Consider the following 27,219-nt stretch of genomic DNA (forward strand, 5'->3'; position numbering starts at 1 on the left):
GAAACATGGATGAAGGGAGAAAAAAGTAACTTCCTCTCCAGCGACGATCTGAAATTTAGTGTAAGAGGCACTCAATATCAATATACATCTCTAAAAGCATCCAGCTGTTTAATAATGATGTCACAGTACTACTATAAATAAGCAATGTGTAATTAAAAAAATCTTGCAGCATCATAATAATTAATAATAGTTCAGTAATGGCGTAATTAAGGAACTACAATGATTTAAAATGTTTGTTTGTAATGAAATCTCTGATGGTTAGCCATACCAAGACAAAACTGATCTTGGTGGCTTTGTGATGTGACTGTTACCAAAGATGATGAATTGTGATAAGATTCATGAGTAAAAACGAAGATGATAATTCTGACCGTCATCCGTATGAGTACTGCAAGACCTGATAACTCTGTTTGCTAGCAGTAGCAATATTACTGTACTGTTAGGCCAATATTCCTGCACAGTTAACAATATTAGGGCTATAAAGATATGCAAGATACTAGTTTTTGAAAATAACACAAATTCAAAGGCTGGAAGAGATAGTTTATATGTGGTGGGATTACTGCAGTCAGATTTGAAAGCCTCTCCATCTGCTTCCATATGACTATTAACTGCCTACACATGGAAACCACGAGCTAGCTCAGAATAGCAAGTTGATACAAGCATGAAAAGTGATGTACAGGGAGATGGATTGATGGGTTGATGAGATCTAACCATGACAAAAAGCTGTTTGTAGTGTTTGTAGTGCACACATCATTATTAGCTTCCAACTGCTCTTTATGGGGAAATGCACCATCAGTAAATGTGAGTAAGCTGGTGGCAGAGCACGATGAACGACAACTGAGCAACGTGTGGACGATGACACTTATATACCAATGATAAAAAGGGGCAAGAGGTCCTGCGCAGTGAGTATCGGGAGTTAGGAAAGAGGGTGAAGAGCAGGTAGCAGTCTCTATTATTCCCGGCCCCACGTGCGAGCCTGGGCAGAGATATGATACAAGGGAAAGTTAATGAAGAGCACCTGTTTGTGGGGCAAGTCCACATCAGACGTGTGGAGGGTGTTTGAAGACCAAATGCACAGACTACAGGACAAAGGTAAGAGGATCCTGGATGTTGAGGGAGTTGATGAATTTAGTCAAGAGGCAAAAGGAATATGTAAAGTTTAAGAAGCAAGAATCAAACAGCTCCTGAGGATTATAAAGAACACAAGAAGGGAATTAGGAAAGCCAAGAGGGACCATGAAAGGTCTGTGGTAAGTATGATCAAAGGGAATCCCAAGGCATTGTATACATACATCAAGAGCAAGAGGATAACTAGGGAGAGAGAAGGACCACTCAAGGATAAAGAGGGGAACATTTGCTTGGAAGAGGACGATGTGGGTGAGGTCCTTAATGTGTGCTTTTCATCAGTATTTACCAAGACAAATGTGGAGGAGAGGGAGATCAGTACCGAGTGTATTGATACGCTGGGGCATTTTGAGATAAAGGAGGAGTAATATTGGGCATCTTAAAGAGCAATAAAGTGGATAAGTCCCCAGGGCCTGATGGGATATACCCCAGGTTATTGAAAGAGGCAGGCAAGAGATTGCTGGGGCCTTGACCACTTTCTTTGTGTCCTCTCTAGACACAGGCAAGGTCGCGGAAGCATTTGGAAAACCATGACCTAATTTGGCAGAATCAGCAATGGCTTTATGCAGGCAAGTCTTGTCAAACTAACTTGACTGAGACATTTTGACAAAGTGAGGAGGGTGATTGATGGAAGGTAGAGCTGTGGATATTGTTCACATGGATTTTAGTAAGCTGTTTGACAAGGTCCCTCATGGGAGGCTCATTCAGAAGACTAATATACATGCGGTCCAAGGTGAATTGACTGTCTGGATTCAGAACTGGCTTGCTGACAGAAGACAATGGTAGTGGTTGAAGGGACTTGATCTAAATGGAGGTCTGTGATTAGTGGTGTTCAACAGGGATCTGTACTAGGACCTCTGCTGTTTGTAATGTACATAAATTACCTAAATTAAAATGTAGATGGGTAGGTTATTAAGTTAGCAGATGATACGATAGGTTATGTGGTGGATAGTGTAGAAGACTGGCAAAGAATACAGTGACATATAGAGCAGTTGCAGACATGGGCAGAGAAATGGCAGATGAAGTTTAACTGGCCTAATGTGAAGTGCTGCACCTTGGTAGGTCAAATGTAAAGATATAATACAGTGTTAGGGCAAGACCTTAACAGTGTTGATGAACAGCGGGATCGTGGGGTGGGGGGGTCCAAGTTCATAAGTCCCTGAAAGTAGCTACACAGGTTGATAGGGTGGTTAAGACTGCTTGCCTTTATTAGTCCAGGCATTGAGTTCACTAGTCAGGAAGTCATGTTGCAGCTTTATAAAACTCTAGTTAGGCCACATCTGGAGTACTGCATACAGTTCTGGTCACCCCATTATAGAAAAGATGCTGAGGCTTTGGAGAGGGAGCAGAAGAGGTTGACCAGGATGCCGCCTGGTTTAGAGGGCGTGTGCTATCACGAGAGGCTGGACAAACTTGTGCTGTTTTCTCTGGAGCGGCGGAGACTGAGGAGAGATCAGACAGAGGTTTATAAGATTATGAAAGGCATAGACAGAGAGTATTGTTTTTCCTCAGGCTGAAATGTTCAATACCAGAGGGCATGCATTTAAGGTGAGGGGGGTAATTTCAAAGGAGATGTGAAGTGCAGGAGGTTTTACACAGAGAGTGGTGAGTGCCTGGAATACGCTGTCCGGGGTGGTGGGAGAGGTAGAAATATCAGGGACTTTTAAGAGACATTTAGACAGGCAGATGAATGTGAGGAAAATAGAGGGATATGGACCTGGTGTAGGCAGAAGAGATTAGTTTAGTTAGCCATAGATTACTAGTTTAATTGGTTCAGCAGAAGATTCTGGGCTGAAAAGCCTGTTCCTTGTTGTACTGGTTCTCTGTTCTATATACTGTTGATCCTGATTACCATGAAATTCACCAAAGGTTTAGTGCCTCTCATTTGATTTGTTAACCTGAGCTACCAAATTCACTGGTGTCTGATAATAACTTCTGAAGCATTTGAGAATGCGTTACATATCCCAAAGCTGCGATTCATTAATATACACAATGCGAGTCATGGGAAATGGAACGATTTCTAATTGGAGGCATCAAACATTCAGATTAAACTTAACTTAGCTTGGATATTGAGTAAAAGTCATTTAATTTCTGTCTCAAGAGCAAGGTAAGATTTCTTCAGCATTATAAAGGACCAATCGAGTGAGGCTACACTCCTAGTCAAGTCTTGTCAGCAGCAGGTGTGGGCTAAAGAGTTGTAGCTGTAACAAAACAACATAATCTCTCTCTCTCTCTCTCTGCCTTTCTGTCTTACCATGTTCTGCATGGGAACAACGTCCTACCTAATTTGTTCTGACATGCAGTTGCACTTTATTAGGTTACTGAGTGTATGTTCACGGACTTCTGCTGCTGCAGCCCATCCACAAGGTGTTATGTGTTCAGAGATGCTCTTCTGAACATCACTGTTGAGAAGCGTGGTTGGTTGAGTTACTGTCACTTTCCTGTCAGCTTGAACCAGTCTGGCCATTCTCCTCTGTCCTCTCAGTAACAAGATGCTTACGCCCACAGAACTGCCGCTCACTGGATGCTGATTGTTTCTCGCATCATTCTCTGTAAACTCCAGAGACTGTTTTGCGTGACAATCCCAGGAGATCCACAGCTTCTGAGATACTCAGACCACCCCATCTGGCACCAACAATCATTCTAGGGTCAAAGTCATTTAGATCACATTTCTTCCCTATTCTGATGTTTGGTTTGAACAACAACTGAACCTCTTGACCACGTCTGCATGCTTTTATGCATTGAGTTGCTGCCACACGATTGGATATTTGCATTAACAAGCATGTGTACAGGTATATATAAAGTGGCCACTGAGTGTATGCGTAGTGAAAATATACATGCCCTCTTAAAGAGGATGATGATTTTGTTATGAAAATGCATAAAAATTCTAATTGCTGTGACTTATTTTACCAGATGTCCACTTGATGTTGGGACTACTGGGCACATCTTTTGAGTGGCCTTCAGATTGAACATTTCACTTCAGAAAGAATAAGCGCTCTCAGTGACGGAGGCTTTCCCTTTATCAGCCTAGCTTAGTATCAAATATTGACCCAGACAGGATGACAGAATGTCATACCACAATACCATTCTCTCTTTGGTTTTCAACTGAATGCTAACTAATCAAATGCAGAAGCAATACTTCTGCCTGGATTCTATGGTGTCAGATATTCTGAGCTTGCTAACAGCAAATGTAAAGGTGCCCTCAAGCTGGGTTCTTGAGGAACAATGCACATTTTCAGTGACTGATGTTCAGTTCTCAGTCCCACCTCCCCCTTCCCAGGAGACTGGACTTTCATTTGCCTATCATTACTGTGAAGTTGCCAGAGTGGACATCAATTCCTGCGTTCCATGACACCAGGCACCAATGCATCCTCTTCTTATTGAATGACAATTTGTAGGACTGTACAAAGCTAATTGAGTATGTAGTCATCTTATTAAACAAAATGAATTTCCAAACGAGAACGTTATTACTGTGTATAACCTTCCTCCATTTCCTCCCCCCCCCCCCCCCACACACACTGACAGTCCTTCAACTCCTGGACAGGCTGCCGGCCGGACCTAAAGTCTCCAAGCTTTGGCCACTAGGCTTCAACTTCCAGCCTTCCGATTGACCTTTGGATTTTGATCGTCAGTTTCAAAACCCAGACTAGCTGATGACAGGATGCTGAAATCCAGGCGATGGGCGCGAAGACTGGCCGGCTCTTGTTCCTCCTCTTGTACCGACATTTGATCTCAGGCCCCAGCTGGCACAGTCCAACATCCACAGATGTCCTTTATCACCCACCAACATCGCTGGACTTGGAGTGCAGAGTGGGAGTCCGGACTCCGGATCTTCTCTGTCCCACATCCACATCGCCGGCCTTCAAGTGCGGAACAGAGGCCTAGAATTCAGATGTCCTCCGTCCCACGTCCACATCGCTGGCCTTCAAAAGTGGAACAGAGGCCTAGACTTCAAATGTCCTCCGTCCCACGTCCACATCGCTGGCCTTCAAAAGTGGAACAGAGGCCTAGACTTCAAATGTCCTCCGTCCCACGTCCACATCGCTGGCTTTCAAAAATGGAACAGAGGCCTAGACTTCAGATGTCCTCCGTCCCATCACTGGCCTTCAAAAGTGGAACAGAGGCCTAGACTTCAGATGTCCTCCATCCCATGTCCACATCGCTGGCCTTCAAGTGCGGAACAGAGGCCTAGAATTCAGATGTGTTTCATCCCACATCCACATAACTGGCCTTCAAAAGCAGAACCACACTTAAAGTGGACTGCTTACACTCTCCTGGATGCCCAAATTGGGCATTCTTAACTTCCAAGCCATAAGGCACAACCATCATGCTGATTTCCATTTCAAAAGGTCAAGTATTATTTTATTAGGCACCAAAATTCTGTGCTTCCAACGACAGTGATACAACAACAGTCATTTGCACAGTGTGCGTGGCAAAGCTAATGACTCCTTCATGTCATATTATGCCGCTACTTGGTATCCAGGGCATTGACTGTTTCCACTTCTCTCCCACCTCGTTCAGAAACACAAGTACATTCAATGTCAGCCCTCCTGATGTGTTCACTGATTTGTTTTTTCTCTGACTCAATAATTTCCAAATAACTGTTGTGTAAATGACATCAAAAAATAAGGACATTTGCTTTTCATTAGAGTTAGCAATTAACTGTAATGAGGCATCACTTCCTTTGGCTGATCTTTAGAAGCATATGTAATGTTATTAAAAAAGGTGTTTGTCTGTTTGATCTCATTTCAGTCAGAGGACAATGACAACGTATATAATTATGTGGCATTTAGATATTGAACTATGACATGATGATAACCCACATATACCTCTATATTCATTGTGATTTTATAATGTGTTCCCACTGCAAGTAAGTTCTACAAAGCAGCTCACAAATTCACGTTCCAGATTTCCAACAGAATGAACTTTGAATAAACACAAGAAAGTCCGCAGATGCTGGAAATCCAAAGCCACACACAGCAGGCCAGGCAGCATCTATGGAAAATAGTAAACAGTCGACGTTTCAGGCCGAGACCCTTCAGCAGGTCTGGATAAAAGAGATTAGAAGTCAGACTAAAAAGGTGGGGGGAGGAGAGGAAGAAATACAAGATGGTAGGTGATAGGTGAGACCGCATAAGAGGGAGGGGTGAGATGAAGAGCTGGGAAGTGGATTGGTGAAACAGATAAAGGGCTGGAGAAGAGGGAATCTGATAGGAGAAGACCGAAGGCCATGGAAGAAAGGGAAGGGGGAGGAGCACCAGAGGGAGGTGATAGGCAGGTAAAGAGATAAGGTGAGAGAGGGAAATGGGAATGGGAATGGTGAAGGGGGGGGGGGGTGCAATTACCGGATGTTCAAGAAATTGATGTTAATGCCATCAGGTTGGAGGCTACCCAGATGGAATATAAGGTGTTGCTCCTCCAACCCGAGTGTGGCCTCATCACGACAGTAGAGGAGGCCATGGACTGACATGCCGGAATAGGTATGGAAAGTAGAATTGAAATGGATGGCTGCCCAGAGATCCCGCTTTGTTTGGCAGAGGAAGCATAAGTCCTCAGTCTCCCAATCTACGTCGGGTCACACTGATATATAGGAGGCCACACCGGAAGCATTGATTATAGTAGATGACCCCAACATACAGGGTGAAGTGTCACCTCACCCGGAAGGACTGTTTGGGGCTCTGAATGGTGGTGAGGGAGGGGGAGTAGGAGCAGGTGTGGCACTTGTTCCACTTGCAAGGATAAGTACCAGGAGGGAGATCAGTGGGGAGGGATGAACAGGCAGTGGAGTCGTGTAGGGAGCAAACGTTGAGGAAATTGAGGGAGGGGAAGATGTGCTTGGTGGTGGGATCCCGTTCTTATGGCGGAAGTTACGGGAAATTATGTGCTGGATGCGGAGGCTGGTGGGGTGGTAGATGAGGAAAAGAGGAACCCTATTCCTGGTGGGGTGGCAGGAGGATGGGGTGAGGGCAGCTGTGAGTGAAATGGAAGATAAGCAGATAAGGGCAGCGTTGATGGTGGAGGAAGGGAAGCCCCTTTCTTCAAAGAAGGAGAACACCCCATTAGCTCTGGAATGAAAAGCCTCATCCTGAGAGCAGATGTGGCCAAGACGGAGGAATTGGGAGAAGGGGATGGCATTTTCACAAGTGACAGGGTGGGAAGAGATTTAGTCCAGGTAACTGAGAATCAGAGGGTTTATAGAAGATATTAGTGGATAAACCATAAACAGAGACAGAGAGATCGAGAAAGGGGAGGCAGGTATCAGGAATGGTCCAGGTAAATTTGAGGGCAGAGTGGAAGTTGGAGGCAAAGTTGATGAAGTTCCCGAGCTCGGCATGGGTACAGGAAGCAGCACCAATGCAGTGGTCGATGTAACACAGGTACAGCTGGGGGGTGATACCAGTGTAAGCTTGGAACATACACTGATCCACACAGCTGACAAAAATGCAGAGATAGCTGGGACCCGTGCAAGCGCCCATGGCTTCGCCTTTTGTTTGAAGGAAATAGGAGGTGCCAAAGGAGAAACTATTGAGAGTGAGGACCAGTTCTGCCAGACGGAGGAGAATAAAGAGGTGGAGGGAGGGAAGGAGGACAGCTAGAGAGTGAGAGGTGAAGCCAAGTGGATGGAAAGGGCTGGAGAAGAACAAGACAGCAATGAAAGCAAGTTCCCAGGAAGGAGACGTAGCTGTGGTAGTGAGTCTGGGTGAGTACGTGGTCAAAGAGTCCAGCAGAGATCACAGAATCCAGGAAATGCTTTACACCATTTAAGCCAATTCCTTAGCTCCCGAACACATCCCTTCCCTGACGATCCACCAAACGCCTGCTCCAAATAGCTGGTCACAACAATAAAGTTATAAAGAACCACAATTGGGATTGAGTGGGACGACATCAGGACGGGATGAGAAAGGGGAGACTGAAGAGTAATGGGAAGTAAATCTCCTAAAAGATAAGGGAACTTAATCACCAATTCAACTTCGTTAAATGCTTTTCCCCCTTCCAAAGCGTATTCTCATTTATCTACGCTACTTTTCCATTTTTACTTTCTTGTTCTTGTTAGAGACCAAGAACGCCATTTGTATTTGCAGGTACTGGGAACCCTGTACTTCAAGAAGCCTTGACCTTGAAGGTTCACAGCCTCCTCCACTCTGGGATACTGCAACCAAGTCCTTTGGCAGTCATGAGCTTTTAAACTGGAATTTTACAATCACTGGCCAGGGACTCTGGTAATAATTATAATTTTCCTACTGTCACTCCAGCATACTTTATGTCTTCGGCTTTCTTGGACTGAATGGCTGACTGCTCTCCATACTTTGTGGGTGTCTTTGAATAGTGAGAACCCAGATAGTTCAATGTCAGGAATTTAGAAGTTACTTGCAAAACCATCAACATATGCATTAGGAGCAGCTGTAGCCACTCCACTCCTTAAGCTGCTCTGCTATCTGTTAAGATCTGTCTGTAACCTCAGCCCAATGTTTTTTCTAACTATGGTAACCGGTTATCATTTGCTCATCCAGTATCTCTACCTTTGAGGTGAAGGGTAGCTCGACTACTACTGTACTAATCCAATTCTCCCAAAGCAAAAGAGAAAGCAAATTCAAGGAACAGGCACCATGGTAATTGGGGGTGCCAACATTCTGAATTGGGAATAAATTGGAAAAAATATAGCAAGAAACTGAAAGGAATATGTTGGAGTGCTACAGAAAGCTTATAAATTTATTATCAAAGCATGCCTATGTCACCATAAACTAACCTAAGTACTTTGCTAATAAAAATGATCTGCAAGTATAGTGTCGTGGAACTAAAGAGTTATTGGGCCACAGCATCTCTTGTTATGTGGGGTAGTGCTGTCCGTTCAGTATTGAGCACTGACCTCCCTCACAGCCAGTGGGCTCTCCAGCCCTGAGATTACAGAATCAAAGGCACCTAACTCACTGAACCTTGCTCTGATACATGCTGCATAGCAATCTGTCTTCACCAGCCAAATGCAAATAACTCTTCAGTGAATATCAATGAAACTGCAGATGCTGCAATTCTAGAAGAAAAACAGAAAGAGAAAATGCTGGCGGAGCTCAGCAGACTGTGTCGAAAAGCAGCACAGTTAACGCTTCAAGTTGAAGCACCTTCATGAGAACTCATCGTCACAACATTTCTGACAAAGGATCTTTGGTTTGAAACATTAACTCTGTTTCTCTTCCCCCTGATGCAGACTGACCTGCTAAGTATTTTCAACTTTTCTGTTGGAAGTAACTTTGACAGAAGTAACACTGTCTTTTCCTTTTAAATGTGTAAACCACATTTTCCAAGGCACTTGCATTTGTGAAGACCATAAGATAGATGAGCAGAATTAGGCCATTTGGCCCATCAAGACTGCTTTGCCATTTCATCGTGGCTGGTCCATTCTTCCTCTCAGCCCCAATTTCCTGCCTTCTCCCTGTATCCCTTCATGTCCAGACCAATCAAGATTCAATCAATCTCTGCGTTAAATATACATAAAGACTTGACCTCCACAGCTGCCTGTGGCAAAGATTTCCACAGATTCACCACTCTCTGGCTAAATAAAATTTTCTTCATCTCTGTTTTATAAGGACTCTGCTCTGAGACTGTGTACTCTGGTCTCAGGCTCTCCCACCATAGGAAACATCCTCTCCACATCCACTCTATCAAGCCCTTTCACCATTCGATAGGTTTCCATTAGGTCACTCCTTCATTCCGGTGAATACACATTACTGGTGAAGCGATGAATTATTATGAAGGAGCAATTGCCCAGCTAATGAAACCATGATGGATACGGTGAGAAGACAGCATCGCCAAGGAGAGCTACTTTCTCCAGAACACAGCCTCAACTTCTATTATCTCTCTACAATTTAACCTAGTTTATCATCTATTCTTCCTAGTTGTGAAGAAGGAAATCATTCAACCCAAAAAGTTAACTCTGTCTGAATGCTGAGTATATCCTACATTTTTATTTCAGATTTACCGTATATGCAGTGTCTTGCTTTTCAATCGCGCGCACTCACACAATGCTGGAGGAACTCAAGATGTCAGGCAGCATCAATGGAGAGCAATAAACAGTCAACTTTTTGGGTTGAGAGCCTTAATCAGGACGAATGTTTTTAAATGACAGGTTTATATGATGGTTGTTAATAAAAGTCTGTATTTGATGCAATTAACTTTAAATTTCAAACTCACCCTCTCCAAATCTTGGCGAAGGTGGGTGAAAAGCCGCAGCCTTCTGTATAAGATGTCCTGCTCCTGCTGGGCGAGATTGTCCACTTCGTCTGTTTTTGGAGCCAGGAGAGGTTTGTTGAAGTTTGACTTCCTCTTGAGCCTCCAGTACTGGTAGAAGAAATCCACCAAGACATCAGACATCTGAAGCTCCTGAGCCACATCTGCGGGCTTCACCAGTTCATAGAACTCTTCCTCTAGCTGTTGCAGCTTCTGTTTCCTAAGGCTTGCCTTCTCCAAGTCCTGCTCACTCTGATTCACCTCAGCTATCCCATCGGTGGCCGCAGTGAACTGCCGGGTCTCGTCCCGTTTGTTAGAGCAGGTGGTAGGAGTACTGCTGTGCTCCAGGCAGTAGGACTTAAACTTGACTTCATCATTCTCTGCTAGAATAGTCCTCATTTCCAAATTGTGATCAAATGCACAAGTGACATGGAATGCTGTTATACAGGAGGCCATTGAACACTAGAGAGAGGAAAGATAATAAAATAAAGATTTACTCAATGGTTTTCAATTCTGCTATGGCTTTATTACCCATGCACCAGCTGAAAACATCTTCCTTCCAGTGCCGGTTTCTAGCTCCACACTGAGACAACTATGACATGACAACGGTGACAATGCAGCTTAAAAAGTTACCACAAACTTCAGTAAACCAATAGCGTTTGTGAACTTACCCACTGAGCAATCACGCTCTTTTGGCAGCAAGCTTATCACTAATATTTCTCTATCAGAAGTGAACAGTTTGCGCATGTGGGAGCTACCTTGATATAACAACAAAAAGAACTTCAAACATTTGGCATGAAATTTGTGAGACCTACTTCAATGCCGCCTGGTCCAATACACATAATGTAGTTTCCATTTTTCTTAGTAAGTGCATTAGAAATTACTTTTCTTTAAATGCAGTGATATCTTATCTCCTTAACTCCCTAAACTGTGGTAACACTCCAGGGTACGTAATTAGAAAAGCCAATATCTTAAGGTTTTATTGCATGTTACTTGATCGTAAGATAATTCTTAATACATAAGTAACATTCAAGTGCTTCCTTGAGATATCAAAGGTCTTTAGCATTGTTAGAAAACTTTGATGTCTCAAGTAGTAAGAATGGTAATTTCAGATTAACTTGTTATTAATCATCTGCTATGAGCCAAAAATGATGCTGCAGAGTTGCTTCAGCAGACTGTGTTTTTGCTTGTGATTCCATGTCGGAGTAAAATCACGGCAAAGTGGAAACCACTGTGTGTGATGGTCCTTGTTATCCTGTGTCTGTTAAACAATAGGTGCTTCAGCTGCAGTTTGTGTCAGAAGGGGTGGGAATGTTTGCTCCATGGTGACTGACATCATTAGATGCAGATCTAACACTGGGAAAACATTGGATTTATTAATGCGGGATTGTGACTGGAATTGCCTGATCCTATTTTGTGACTGACATTATTTTTCCTGGGATGTTCACTCAGGTGATGTGCTCCAGATAAAATCGATTTTAGATTGCATAGTGCTGAGAGAAAGCAGTGCCATACAATTCAATCTCGAGGCAGAAGTCCCGTTTTGCATGAGAATCCACTTACAGGGTCAGAAATACAAGACGGGGAAGTCAGAAGGGTTTTGTTTACACAGTGAACGGTTCGAGCACAGAACTTCCAGACATTGCAGACGACGAGGCAGAAAGCCCGGATGCATTCAGAAGGAATTTAGAAATTAGCACGAGAGACAAGGTCATGATAGAAATATTCTGGAGGGCTGAAATGTGGTAGGTCTGAGTGGGGTAAAAACATCATCACAGTCTTATGAGACCAAATGGCCCGACTGTGAAAATGCTGTAAGTCAGACATTAGGAAGAGAACTGGGAGGTGAACTCTTCTGCTGTTTTACTGTTGTCACTGTGAACAGGAAAATATATTTTAATTTACTGATGCCCCAGTCTACAACCCATTAAGTACTTAAGGAGTCACTGTTGTGACAGAAGAAAGCTCCCACAAAAAAAACCATGACATTATGACATGATAATCTGTTTTTAAAATGTTGACTGAGGTAGAAATATCAGGGATAACACCCCCCCCCCCACCCCCAACATCCCTTCAAGGACATTGTACACACGGATAAGGAGTAGTTTAACAGCTCATCCAGGCGTCTGCCATTGCATTGCACCCCTCCAGACCCGCACTAAAGTGTCAGACTAGGTTCCTATGCTGAAATATCTCATGTGGGAGGAAGACAGGAAATTGTGATTCAGAGAGGAGGCTGACACTGAGCTTCTGGTCTCGACCTGTGCCAGGAGCTTCTGTTGATTAGATTCTTGGAAAATGCATTCGAAGGTAGAAAGACCAAGGAATTCCCCCAGCAGCAAATACAATCAGGCTGCTTTTAAGTGTTCAGTCTGGGAGACGAGTCCGCTTTCTGCGTCCTCACTGATGAGAGGCTGCAGACTGCTGTGCCGTCAGCTGAAGGACTGAGGTGAGTTCTTCTGATTGATTTTGCAGGCCGAGCCACTCTAATCCACTAGTGAGGATTTGCATCCCCTGTAGTGACAGCTCCCTGCCAACACGATGGTGACACAAGCAACGCTCCCTCTAATTTGTAATGACCAGTGTGCGCAAAAATCTTGTGCTGTGCAATTCTTTGTCCAGTGACAAGGTATGCGTACTGAATAATTTCTTCAATAAGAACAGCCCAAGTAAGCTAGTTCTAAAGCATGCAGAGATTAAGTGATGCCACTCTACAGCTTCAGCCTCCCAGTTCCAGCAACCCGAGTCTGATTCTGACCTTGGATGCTGTATGTGTGCACCTCTCACTCCAAGTAGAAGGTGTTATACTGCGGTACTCGGGAGGAGCACGCACTGGTCTCCATCACATCCCAAGAACACCTGGGCCGGTAGGTGATCTTGCCTTTTGTAAACCGCCCTTAGCTTGTAGGTGAGTGGTGGAAACTGAGCGAGTTGAAAGGAACGTGGGGTGAATAAAATGGGGTTAGTGTAAAGCTGAAGGGCCTGTTTCTGAGCTGAATGACCTTGCGGTTAGCCCCCAGCACATCTTCAGCTGCGTTAATGCAAACGACTGTATGTTTCAATGTACAAATGATGATTAAATCTGAATCTGAGATTCTATAAACGTTTTGATGTCTCATCATCAAAGGTCACTAACAGTGTTAATGTTAATGGCTGGGAAAGTATGCCTAGAAGCTAATAAAAGACAGACTAGGAATCAAGTGTTGCAAATATGGAGTTTATTACCAAGTGGCATGGTTGAAGTGACAGGCATAAACGTGATCAAGTCAAAATAAATAAAGGATTAAGGACAGAAAGGAGATGCTGACAGAGTTAGACAAAGTGGGTTGAGGCTCACACAGTGGTCAAACTCCCCTAATTCTCTGATATAAACAAAATGTGAATGCATCCAACAGAATTGTCATTAAGAAAAAGAAACAATTTGTGGAACAGGAATACTTTTACAGCAACCAGGAGCAAAAGCTCTGATCAGACTGTTTGCTTGGGAACCAATGCCATTTTCACTCCAATTTTTTTTTTATTAAGAAAGAAAAGAAGCAGCTCAAGTGAACCATCATCTGTTGTGCCTGCTCCACCATTCACTTACCTCAGTGTCAAGTTCCTGCACAGATTCTAAGTCCCTCTTGTTCCATTAATGTCTAAAACTATGTCGATCCCCATTTTGAAAATATCAATTAAGGTTGTCCTCTTGTGTAAAACAAAATCCAAAGACTCAATAACCCCTGGGTTACATCCTGAATGCATGACCCCTTATTCTGATACTATGACCCCTGGTTAGACACCCTCCAAAATTCTTCAGAATTCTAGGCAGTTTAACAAGATCATTCCTCACTCGTCTAAACATGAGAATACCGCCCACTTGACTTTACTCCTCCTACAACAACCAACAAGCCATCTCAGGGATCAAGCTGGTTTTCCTCAGCTGCATTCCATCTACTGCCAGTAAACCTTTCCTCAGGTAGAGAGAACAGATCTATACATAATACAGGCTCTGGGCCTATATTAACTAGAATTCAGAAGATTGAGGGGTGATCTCATTCAAACCTATTGAATGGTGAAAGGCCTTGATAGAGTGGAGGTGGGAAGGATGTTTCCTATGGTGGGAGAGTCCAAGACCAGAGGACCCAGCCTCAGAACAGAGGGGTGTCCTTTTAGAACAGAGATGAGGAGGAATTTCTGTAGCCAGAGAACGGTGAATCTGTGGAATTCGTTGCCACAGGCAACAGTGGAGGCCAAGTCTTTATGTATATTTAAGGCAAAGGTTGATAGATTCTTGATTGGTCATGGCATGAAAGGATACGGGGAGAAGGCAGGAGATTGCGGCTGAGATGAAAAATGAATCAGCCATGATGAAATAGTGCAGCAGACTCAATGGGCCAAATAGGCTAATTCTACTCCTTCGTCTTATGTTCTTATAATATGCAGAACTTAATATAACTTGAGCAAGACACTAACATTCTCATTCTCAAATCCAGTTGCAATAAGAGCCAACATACCATTTGCCTTCCTAATCTGCATATTAACTTTCAATGACTCATGTTCAAGGACACCAAGACAACACAGATCATCAATCGTCTTTAACCTCTTGCTATTTAAAGAATATTCTATAAGATTGCACATTAGACTCCATCCGCCACGTCCTTTCCCATTCACCCAATTTACTACATTCCCTGAAGGCTCTTTAATACTGCTCAAAGTGCACACCACCACCTTCCTTTGTAGCAAACTTGGATATATCTCACTTGATCCCCTCATCCCTCACACAATAGCTTTGGCAGTAATCATCAATAAGCTGTCCACAGTGTTAGAGAACAGAAGAGAACATCAATGTTTTCCTCTTCCTTCAGGCAAATTGAAAACGCTGCTACTACTCTGATCATGGCAGTCGAATCAACACGGACTGATGAGGCAGGGGTACTTTAAAGAGAATTTATTATTTATAGCTTGCATGAGGCAATACATGGACAAGTTGTCAGCGTTAGGAGAGCCCAAAGGTACGATTCTACTAAATAGCACAGGTGGTTCAGGTGAGGTAAGAAACTGGAAGTTGCACAAGGTAATTTCATAGTCTCCCATCACAACAAAATACCTTAATTTTTTTTATTGTAGTCACAGATCAGAAAAAGAGGCATGTGCTTATACTGACCTGAATACACGTCCCAGTCCGTTCAGTGCAAAGGCTACACGCCAAAGCCCATCTGCTAGCAGGAATGTGGGACACCTTTGTAATGGGTTCCATCTTCTCAGGGCAACCTATACTTACCTGAAAACAAGGAAATACAGTTCAGGCATTTAAAAAGGCAATTCAATTTTTGGGACCCTTATCCCCGATAGATTTGATTTTCTTCTGCTGTAGGCCAGACCAGCTACCATTATCACTATGGACAGAAGTTTTCATTCTAGGCCTCTGCTCCTGACCCAGTGGATGGTCTACGCCACCTCCTCTCTGATTCATGAATATACTTAGTCTCAAACCAACAGACTGCTCAACAGTGTTGAAATGTGATTTGAGTTTGACTGGACACACCCTGCGGTGCATCGATCTTATACGTATGGCTCAGAATTTGGTTTCAATTCTACTTCATTCTTTTTCTGGGCAGAGGATTGTGATCAGCTTGAAGAAGCAGTTTCTAAAGTGGACAGGAGTTCAATGAGGTAATTACTCCGATTTTTCATGGGAGGGTAGAAGTGAGAAGGAATTACAAGTCCTTTCTCCCAAAGCTAACTCTGCAATGTTTAAGGGATAAAGTAAAAGTTATATTAGAAATGATAAGGATTTTTTTCCCTTTTTTCTTTCTTTATTTAACAACTTAGATCTTGGTAGTGGGCTTAGATTCTTCGTTTTGTATTAAAAAATTATCACATTTCAATATTACGATTTAATTTAATTTACATGAATATAGGGTAATGAAATTGCAAGCGTGATTCAAATATAATGTATTTGGTATTATTTTATCTTGTTTTTGACTTGTATATCTTTTTGTACTCTGTATTTTTCTATGTAGAAACTAACAAAATATTGGAAGAGAAATGTGAAAAAAATAACAGAAAAAAATAGCATACAGAGACAGATCAACTAATATCGTAATTCTAATCAATTTGTTGTACATTAACATCATATTTTGGCTTTACCTAATAAAGTTCGAATTCTGTCTACTAAACAGACTTTAATCATCTTTAACTAAGGAAACTAAACATAATGTCAATGAAACAAATGTTAACTTTGGGTCAGGAGGAACAGTGAAATTATCAAAGGCTTATAACTTATGGCTGTGGACTGGAATAAATTTTCCATTGATGTATTAGGTTAATTAAATATTACCCATTTCCCAAGGAAGGTACATCACACTTATTAAGGACAGGGTATAGCTCCCTCTACTGCCACAAATTTGTTCCTTAAATCCAGTTTAAATCCCTCGAAACACAGGGAATAGAAAGATATTTCTTGGTTACTACCACAGAAATGATTATATAGTCTCTGCAATACACTTTAAAAGTCTGGTTTTAAATGAAGCCAAGTTTCAGAAGTAGGGTACAATGCACAAGAATATCTTTTGGATCATTCAAGATGCATCTGAAATGTTAAACTATGGCCAAGAAATGAAAACATTTCACCCGGATGAGTCCTGCCTTTCTTTCCAGCTCATGGACAAGAGCTAACTGTCATGTTGATAACCCGCTCACCCAACAGTCAAGTCTTTGCTGCAAATACAACTTCACTAAAAGATAATACTGCGCAGTGTACAGTTGTCTTGCAGATGTGTGTTACATGTAATCATCCTGACATTGTCTGAGAAACTGTTCGATACACAATATGTAGTCCTTTTTCTTGCTTTGTATAGGAGACCTGAACATTTCACTGTCGACAGTGTTGCTAATGTTAAGTCCAGTGTAAAGTTTAATTTCTGTCAGGGTAGCCTCCAACCTGATGGCATGTCCAGAAAGGAAATCATAGACCAGTTAACCTGACCTCAGTGGTTGGGAAGATGTTAAGAGTCAATTGTTAAGGATGAGGTGATGGAATACTTGGTGACACAGGACAAGATAGTACAAAGTCAGCATGGTTTCCTTCAGGGAAAATCCTGCCTGACAAACCTGTTGGAATTCTTTGAGCAGATTACAAGTAGGATAGATAAAGGGGATGCAGTGGATGTTGTATATTTGGACTTTCAGAAGGCCTTTGACAAGGTGCCACACATGAGGCTGCTTACCAAGTGAAGAGCCCAAGGTTTTACAGGAAAATTACTAACATGGTGAGAGCACTGGCTGATTGGTAGGAGGCAGCGAGTGGGAATAAAAGGATCCTTTTCTGATTGGTTGCCAGAGACTAGTGGTGTTCCGCAGGGGTCAGTGTTGGGACCACTTCTTTTTATGCTGTTTATCAATGATTTAGATGATGGAATAGATGGTTTTGTAGCCAAGTTTGCAAATGATACGAACAAAGACTGGTGGAGGGGCAGGTAGTGTTGAGGAAACAGGTAGGATGCAGAAGGACTTAGACAGATTAGGAGAATGGGCAAGAAAGTGGCAAATGAAATACAATGTTGGAAAACGCATGGTCATGCACTTCGATAATAGAAATAAATGTACGGATTATTTTCTAAATGGGGAGAAAATCCAAAAATCTGAGATGCAAAGGGACTTTGGAGTCCTTGTACCGAACACCCTAAAGGCTAACTTGCAGGTTGAGTCGGTGGTGAGGAAGGCAAATGCCATGTTAGCATTCATTTCAAGAGGTCTAGAATACAAGAGTAGGGATGTGATGCTGAGGCTTTATAAGGCACTGGTGAGGCCTCACCTTGAGTGTTATGAACAGTTTTGGGGCCTTCATCTTAGAAAAGATGTGCTGGCATTGGAGAGGGTCCAGAGGAGGTTCACAAGGATGATTCCGGGAATGAAAGGGTTATCACACAAGGAACATTTGATGGCTATGGGTCTGTGCTCACTGGAATTCAGAAGGATGAAGGGGGGAATCTCATTGAAACCTTTTGAACGTTGAAAGGCCTAGACAGAGTAGATGTGGAAAGGATGTTTCCCATGGTGGGAGAGTCCAGGACAAGAGGGCACAGCCTCAGGATAGAGGAGCGCTCTTTCAAAACAGAGATGCGGAGAAATTTTTTTAACCAAAGGGTGGTGAATTTGTGGAATTTGTTACCACGTGCAGCTGTGGAGGCCAGGTCGTTAAGGCAGAGGCTGATAGGTTCTTGATCGGACGTGGCATCAAAGGTTACAGGGAGAAGGCCAGGAACTGGGGTTGAAGAGGAGAAAAAAAAAGAGGATCAGACATGATTGAATGGCAGAGCAGACTCGATGGGCCAGATGGCCTAATTCTGCTTCTAAGTCATATGGTTGTATGCCAATCCATGGCCTCCTGCTTTGATAATTCGATCTGTAGAATGTTCAGAGAGGCTGCTACCTATGGCAACCATTGAGAAATATGTGGATTCTGTCACCAGCTACATGGGGAAGTGTACTGAAGATGTTACCATCACAAACCACATCCAGGAGAGGGCAAATCAGAAGCCATGGCTTACTGCAGAGTACCACGCACGGCTGACGGATCACGGCCCTGCTTTTAGAGTGGGAGATGTGACAACTCTCAGGGAAGGAAGAGCAGTGTTTTTCCGCTCCAACAGGCAGGCAAAATGGAGCATTCTCAGAGAATTCAGGGTCACTTCTGCGATAGCAGAGACACCAGGCGCATGGAGCAGGGAAATCAGACAACTACAGACTACAAGTCTACCGAGTGCATCAGTGACCAGGGCGCTTCGCTCCCGAGAAGCTGAATGTTTTCTACACCCGGTTTGATGCACAGACGAAGTGTTGGCATGGAAGGCACTCCTCCCCCATGGGAGCAGACACTCCATCCAGCTGAAGCTGAGGCGAGGAAGACCCTGGCCAGGGTCAATCCACGCAAAGCTGCGGGGCCTGATAACATACCGGGTTGGGTTCTGAAAGACTGTGCATTCCAGCTGATGGACATATTTAAGATCTCTGGAATAATCCATTGTCCCATCAGTTTTCAAGGCAGCAACCATCATTCCAGTGCCAAAGGAGGCAACAGTATCCTTCCTAAATGACAATCGTCCGGTGGCATTAACGTCAGTCATTATGAAATGCTTTGAGCAGCTGGTCATGGAGACTTTCTCCCAACTACAATGGACCCTTCTGCTTATCACTTAAATCGATCCACTGACGATGCAATAGCCTCTGCCTTCCACTCTGTCCTGTCCCACCTAGAAAATGGGGTCTCATATGCCAGGCTGCTCTTTATGGGCTTCAGTTCAGCGTCCAACACCATCACACCCCAGAAACTGGTGGGAAAACTGTCTTCACTGGGTCTTAACACCTCCCTCTGCAATTGGATACTGGACTTCTTAACAGTAAGGCCACAGTCAGTCCAGGTGGCCAGTAACGTCTCGCGTCCCATTACGCTGAGCACTGGTGCTCACTCAGGCTGAGTGCTCAGCCCGCTGCTGTTCACACTGCTGACACATGACTGTATCACAGGATTCAGCTCAAATTGTGTCATCAAGTTTGCAGCTGACACCATAGTGGTTGGCCTTGTCAAGAAGGATGACAAGGCGGAGTATAGAGAGGAAGTAGTGGCTGGTGGATTGGTGTGAGAACAACAACCTCAGCCTGAACGTGGAGAAGTCTAAGGAAATCACTGTGGACTTCCAGAAGGTGCAGATGAACCATTGCCCTCTGCAAATACGCGGCTCCTCCACAGAGAGAGTCAAGTGCACCAAGTTCCTGGGAGTTCACATCACAGATGAGCTCAGCTGGTCCTTTAACATCACCGCCCTAAACAAGCAGGCACAGCAGCACCTCCACTTCCTAAGGAGACTGAAGCAGGCAAGACTCCTGCCTCCCCCCACCCCGTCTGAAGTGCATTTTACAGGAGCACCATTGAGAGTGTCCTGACAAGCTAGATCATCTGGTCTGGGAACAGCAGAGCACTGGAACAGAAATCCTTACAAAAGATTGAGAGTAGCTGAGGGAATCACAGGGGTCTCCCTGCCGTCTATTGGGGACATTTATCAGGATTGCTGCATATGCAGTGCCCTCAGTGTAATTAAGGATCCCACTCATTCATCCAGCATCCTCTTTGACTTTCTACCATCAGACGCTGATGCATAAAAACATGAACAGTCAGGACGAGAAACAGTTTCTTTCCTCAGGCTATTAGGCTTCTGAACTCCCAGCCGCATTGTATTCAAAGTGTCACTGTTCCATACCTTACAATATTTAATATTAATGCACTTTAGTTTGTTATTTGTGTGTGATTCATCTGTAGATTTTATCCTTACCTTCATAAGTTATCATGTGTTATGTGTGTTTCACCCTGGTTCGGAGAAACTTTGTCTCATTTCTATATTTATTATATACGTTATACACATGTATGTAGTTAAATGACAATAAACTTCACTTGACTCGACTCTACTGTCGCGATGAGGCCACACTCGGGCTGGAGGAGCAACACCTTATATTCCGTCTGGGTTGCCTCCAACCTAATGTTACTAACACCGATTTCCTGAACTTCTGGTAATTGTAACCCCTCCCACCTTCACCATTTCCATTCTCATTTCCCCCTCACCTTCTCTGCTTGCCTGCCTATCACCTCCCTCTGGTGCTCCTCCCCCTTCCCTTTTTCCCATGGCCTTCTGTCCTCTCCAATCAGATCCCTCCTTTTCCAGCCCTTTAGCTCTTTCACCAATCAACTTCCCAGCTCTTTATCTGACCCCCCCCCTTTCCTGGTTTCACCTATCACCTACCACCTTGTACTTCTTCCTCCCCTCCCCTACCTTCTTACTCTGATTTCTCATCTCTTTTTCCCCAGCATCTTGTGTGTATTTGATTCCCAGCACCTGCACATTTTTTCTTATTTGTACAGTTTAACTGTGATAACTTCCAATATACACTGATACTTATTTTTAATTTACCAAACCAGGAAATCATGAGAAAATAGGACATAATTTTCTGTAATCAAATCACAGTGAACTCTTGCAAAGTTTGTACTGCAGTCAGATCCAGGAGCTGTGTTCAGTTTGCTACAGCACTAAATTCTGATCAAAGTAACAGCCAACCAACGAGGTAATTTATTAAAAGCCCTTAATGCTGACCTGCACACTTTTGAATATTGAGCCTATACAATCAGATTCTTGGCAACAAAGTCAAACCTCCCATCTGCTCTTCTGAGAAATTATTTAATTCATGAATTTTCTCTGCCTGGTGCTTTGGAAGAGTATACAGTGCCTGTTATCCCAAGGTGAGGAAATGGCTGTTCACTGAAGCTCGGCATTCAGGTAGGTTTCTTACTTCAGGTATCCATAAGGCACAGCTAACGTGGACCCACTTTGTGCCACTGCGTGTTGGTTTCAAAGCTCCTCCTCGCTTGGGACACAGCAAACACTTTGGCTGAACACCCAGGGCACACGTCCGACACAACCAACTGCCGAGAGGCACCTTCAGAATTCCATAACAAGCCTATTGTGATTTAAAAATAGAAAATGGTCAGATATCTGCTGTTAGAACATAATCATTCGTGAGCAAGAATGTCACCTCATAATCTAGTCAGCTTTCAGATGAAGCTTAAACAAGTGAACAACATAATAGTTGATACCAACTTCTAGGAGTCCGAACACAAATTTAAGAATGGAACTTTGTCCAGGCTGTCACAACAAACACCTTTACGCAGTTGGCTACTTTATGAGAAATACAAATCTCAACCACAGTACTCCGCTTCCAATGGCTGGCTTTCACATGAAAAGACCTACCAGGCAATGAATTCTTTCCCCACGGGTCAAATCATTTTGCAATAGTTATCCCAGTGGGTCTTAAAATTAAAACACTGGCCTCGCTGCGAAGTCACCAGCCAACATCACAAATTCAGATGTTGAGACACTGGTTGTTTCTGATGTGATCGAGGTGAAGGTGATTCCAAGTTTGACAAAAATTATTTTGCTATCTATGGTGTATCATACACTCGTTTTTTTTATATTTATGGCAGTCACAACACGGATGGGGTAAAACTGAGAACTATTAATTACTCCTGAAAGCAAAATGTTTGTTCAATATTTCAATGTGAAGCAGTACCAGGTTGTTAAACTAACATTTCAGAAGCTAGAAAAGGAGAGATTGGAAGTGAGTGCCCAAGGTTTGGACAAAGTATCAAAGTAATGGATGGTAGAAGAGGTTTAGCAAGCTGGAGTCGTGGGATGGATGGGATTTTGAGAAAAAAGTTGGAGAGAGTTATACATACCACACATAGATATATATATCTGAGGGGAGGGGGAGAGGGGAGAGAGTGGGGGGAAAGGGGGAGAGGGGAGAGGGGGAGAGGGAAGAGAGTGGGGGAAAGGGGGAGAGGGGAGAGGGAAGAGAGTGGGGGGAAAGGGGGAGAGGGGAGAGGGGGAGAGAGAGAGGGGGAGGGGGAGGGGGGGAGAGAGAGAGAGATAGAAGATTCAAGACCAATATGAATAAAATCATGGTAGTCACTTCCGTTGTTCAGATCTTTCAAAGCATTTGAAATTGAACAAATTATTAAGTCATTACTTTGCAGATATATTTAGCCCCTGTATTTATTGGACAAACGGCATTTAGAATTCAGTGAACTGGGCTCATTTATTGTAACAAATTTTCAAATAAATGTGAAACCACAGATGAAATCATTTGAATTTGCATGTGTAAGTACCTGCTATTTGGGAACCATGAGGAAATGAGTGGTTTTCAATTACTGTACATAATCTTCTTGTAGTAGGCAAAATTAAGGTAACTGGTGATCAGTGAGTTTGTCTTGAAGGATTTAGAGTTCAAAGTAAATTTATTATTAAAGTACATGTATGGCATTATATACTACCTTAAGATTTATTTTCTTGTGGGCATTTAAAGCAAATTAAAGCGATATAATAGAATTTATGCAAAACTATATATCACAAAGACTGACAAACATCCAATGTGCAAAAGAGGACAAATTATGCAAATAAAAAGGTAAATTAACAATAATGAGAACATGAGTTGTAAAGTCCTTAGAAGTGATTGGAGTCAGTTCAGCTTTGAGCTGAGTGAATTGATCTACGCTGGTTCAGCAGCTTGATATCTGTAAGGTATTAACTGTTGCTGAACCTAGTGCTGTGGGACTTAAGGCTCCTGAACCTCCTCCCTGATGGGTGTAGCGAGAAGAGAGCATGGCCTGGATGATGCAGGTCCTTGACAACAGATGCCGCTGTCCTGTGGCAGTGCACCTTGTAAACGTGCTCGATAATGGGGAGGACTCTGCTGTGTCCATCACTTTTCTTTTCCTAGGTACTGGTGTTTCCATAGAGGGCTGTGGCAACACAGTCTTAACACAAATTCACGTATGTGAATATACCACACAAACATGAATGATAAAGGCATATGCTGGCCCAGGAAGCACTCCAATAAAACTGAATAAATGAGGAAAGATTCTTTGTTGACCACTGCGTACAGTTGGCTTATCTACATGTTGGGCACACAATACACCATTTTGGTTAAAAGGCTTAAGTTCATTTATCAAAGCAGTCAGTGATTCGAAACTAAAACAATTACACAACAAAAAAACACCCAACACCCTTACCTGGTGAACACAAATATTGCATTTGTCGCAGAAAACCATCTCATTGCCATCCTCCCCTTCCGGAGAGCGGCAGACGTCACACACCACGTCCTCATCATACTCAATCCCCAGACCCTCCTCTGTCTCGATCGCCAGATTCATGTTCTCCTGACACTGGCTCTCCAGCTCCTCGATGACCTTTTCCATCATCAGCTCGTCCACTTCTAGCATTCCTGGGAAAAAAAAAACAAACTTAATCAAGTAGACCTCGGCGGCAACCTTATTTTTAATTCTGCTTGAAACAGAACAGACCACGTGTCCTTCACTGGCTCCCAAGGATCCTTGACTGAATACAGTCGAGTCCTGTGTTGACCCATGCAACTGGCATCACTCCCTTGTTTAACTGGAATGGGGAGGAGGAGGAGGATGAGGGTGATGATACTGGAGGCAGCAGAGGCTGGGATGAGAGTGACAGGTGGAAGGATTGTCGTAACTCCAGATGAATGCACACCCGGAGCTTTGATTTGATTCAATGGCAATAGGAATGCAATTGTTTATTATGACCCCAAAACAGAATAGCTTGCTAATGTTTATTCTCTAAATTGATGTTAAACATCAGAATCTTTACTCCTTCCTCCACACAATTATCTGCAAATTGCTGCGAATTCAATATTTGCTCCACGCAGGTTTGCACATCGTAGGTTTACAAAATCTAGTGAAGAATTATATCTTTATTTGAACTGAAGACACCAAAGGGAGCCAGAGCCACCCCACCTCCACCAGGATTACCTAAATAACCTGACTCCAGATGTTCCGCTGTGTCTGGTATATCCTTGTACTGGCAGAATGGACTCTTATGTTCATAGCAGTCTTAGAGTCCATTCTCGCATACGGATGCCAGACGTGGGCACTCACCAAGACCATGCAAAAGTCAATAGATGGTTGCTATTCACCAATGCTCCAGATGGCTCTTGACGTGAGTTGACAACAGCACATGACCAACGTCAAGCTCTATGATGACCTACTGATGCTCACTACTAATATCGAGGCGAGAAGACTGCAACTAGTGGGGCACTGTCTACGCCACCCTGAGCCCAAGCATGGGAGGATGAACCCTGTTGCCCTCCAAAGACTATGGTCAACACGCTCCTAGAAGACAGTGGCACCACTAATGTAGATGAACTGAACACACTGATGAGGGAGAGGGAGGAGTGGAGAGTCCGTCATCATGCCCGACGCCGGCTCCCTAGGTCTGAGTCCACGTCGTAGTAGTAGTAGTAGTAGTAGTAGTGGCAGAATCCTGTCTTGGCAAGTCCATTATGGTCAAACTAGAAAGTAAGTGCCAACACACCCAGATAGTTGAAGTCCTTCATACAGTTCATACTAAACCAAATAATGGTCACATCAATGGACCAAAATTATTAACAATGCAATGATTATAGTATTCAAATAGTTATTATTTAATTCTAATGCATAACAATTTTTCCATTTTATTGTCATTTATAATGAAAACTTTCTTTTGATCAGTGGAACATTGAATAGGGGAACTAACTATAAGACAGTAACATCATTTTAACTTCTGAGGGTTCAGACCAATCACATCATAGAATCTGAAATAGGGCTCTCCTTGTAGCTGATGAAGTATCGGAACTCATTCGTAAGGCCAGTGATGTTGTGGGGGTGGAACTGGACTCTCTGACGGTGGTGCCTGAAAAGAGGATGCTGTCCAAGTTGCATGCCATCTTGGACATTGACTCCCATCCACTCCATAATGTACTGGTTAGGCACAGGAGTACATTCAGCCAGAGACTCATTCCACTGAGATGTAACATTGAGCGTCATAGGAAGTCATTCCTATCTGTGGCCATCAAACTTTACAACTCCTCCCTCAGAGTGTCAGACACCCTGAGCCAATAGGCTGGTTCTGGACTTATTTCCACTTGGCATGATTAACTTATTATTATTTAATCATTTATGGTTTTATATTGCTATATTTCTTCACTATTCTTGGTTGGTGCGGCTGTAATGAAACCCAATTTCCCTCAGGATCAATAAAGTCTGTCTGTCTGTCTGTAAATAGAGTGATGTTCTGAATTTGTCCTCTATAGTTTTCCAGCAAAAACTATACACATTTATGTCACATCAAAAAGGGAAATTCTAACAATCAGCCAATCATACTATTAATTATGGCATAATTTTGAAATTTTGCTCTCACCATCCCTCCCTTTTTGAGGCAGTGCTGAACTATCTCAGTTAGTAAAACAGCAGGGAACAGCCTGCTGTACACTGATGTACTTCTAAACTACACACACCTTAATGCTAGATCCAGAACAGAGTCCATGTAAGTTACATTTATTGAGTTGAACAGTGATGTGACATTCCACAGCAGAAGTCACAGACATGTAATTCTATATATAGCATTTCCACAGTGACAACATCAACAACAATCTATATTTCAATAACATCACTGACATCGAATTTGGCGTTTCACAGCACTGTTATCAACATCAAATCACTTGAGGTGATATGAGGACAGATGACCAAAGGCTTGGGTAATGGCAAACCTTACAGGTGGAAAGGAAGAGCCCAGAGGAAAGGAGTGCAGAGGTTTATGGAGGGAATCATACAGTTTAGGGGGCAGAAAGCTGAGTTTGCCAATGGTGACTCAGTTCCGTTTGGGGGTAAAGAGCCAGAAATGGAGAAATACAACCATTAGTAAAACTGGAGATTACAAAGCTAACAAGGACAGAGTAGCAAACTTAGGGGTGAGAATTAACACATTGTGATGTTACTCAACTGTCAGCCAAGTACCTACAGGTGTGACAGGGGAACGGGATATAGTGTGAGCTAGAATAGTGTTTTAGATGAATTGAATGTAGATAACTCAAGTTTAAGAAGAATAAGAAGAGGAAATCTGGTCAGATGTTCATCAAAAATGTTAAGTCTGAAGGTAACAATTTATACACAAATGAGCTGAGGTACAGAGTTAGATAAAGGAAATAGGTGGATGTTGGTGTGAGGTCTACAGATCAACTGAGGATCAATAATAAGAAAAGACACCGTGAGTACTCTGGTTTATTTTCATTCAGCTGGCAGGGCTGGGACTCGACTCTTTGGCTATGAAACAGAATTTGCTGCCAAAAGTTTGAGCCACTCTTCAAAATGTTTTCTTGCTTTGAATACTTGCCCAGGTGGAATTGTTTAGGTAGAGTTATAACAGCTGAGAAAAATTACTCCTTAACTTTTACCATTGAACGCATTTTGCCTGCCTTTCGATTTTTACAGCAACAGGGCTTC

At 43.1% G+C, this 27,219-nt stretch overlaps 1 protein-coding gene across 6 annotated transcripts in view; it reads right to left on the bottom strand.

The window, feature by feature from the left end:
* jade2 (jade family PHD finger 2) overlaps positions 1 to 27,219 on the bottom strand; it is a 172,436-nt gene that overhangs the window by 39,589 nt on the left and 105,628 nt on the right. For all 6 annotated transcript variants that reach the window (XM_073067130.1, XM_073067131.1, XM_073067134.1 and 3 more), the window contains 4 exons: positions 23,944 to 24,155; positions 21,666 to 21,833; positions 15,490 to 15,606; positions 10,308 to 10,805 (listed from right to left, as the gene is read on the bottom strand). In XM_073067130.1, coding sequence (XP_072923231.1) covers positions 10,308 to 10,805; positions 15,490 to 15,606; positions 21,666 to 21,833; positions 23,944 to 24,155 — 995 coding nt within the window. The remainder of the gene's footprint in view (positions 1 to 10,307; positions 10,806 to 15,489; positions 15,607 to 21,665; positions 21,834 to 23,943; positions 24,156 to 27,219) is intronic.

The sequence above is a fragment of the Hemitrygon akajei genome, chromosome 15 (assembly GCF_048418815.1).
Source record: "Hemitrygon akajei chromosome 15, sHemAka1.3, whole genome shotgun sequence".
NCBI classification, from domain to species: Eukaryota; Metazoa; Chordata; class Chondrichthyes; order Myliobatiformes; family Dasyatidae; genus Hemitrygon; species Hemitrygon akajei.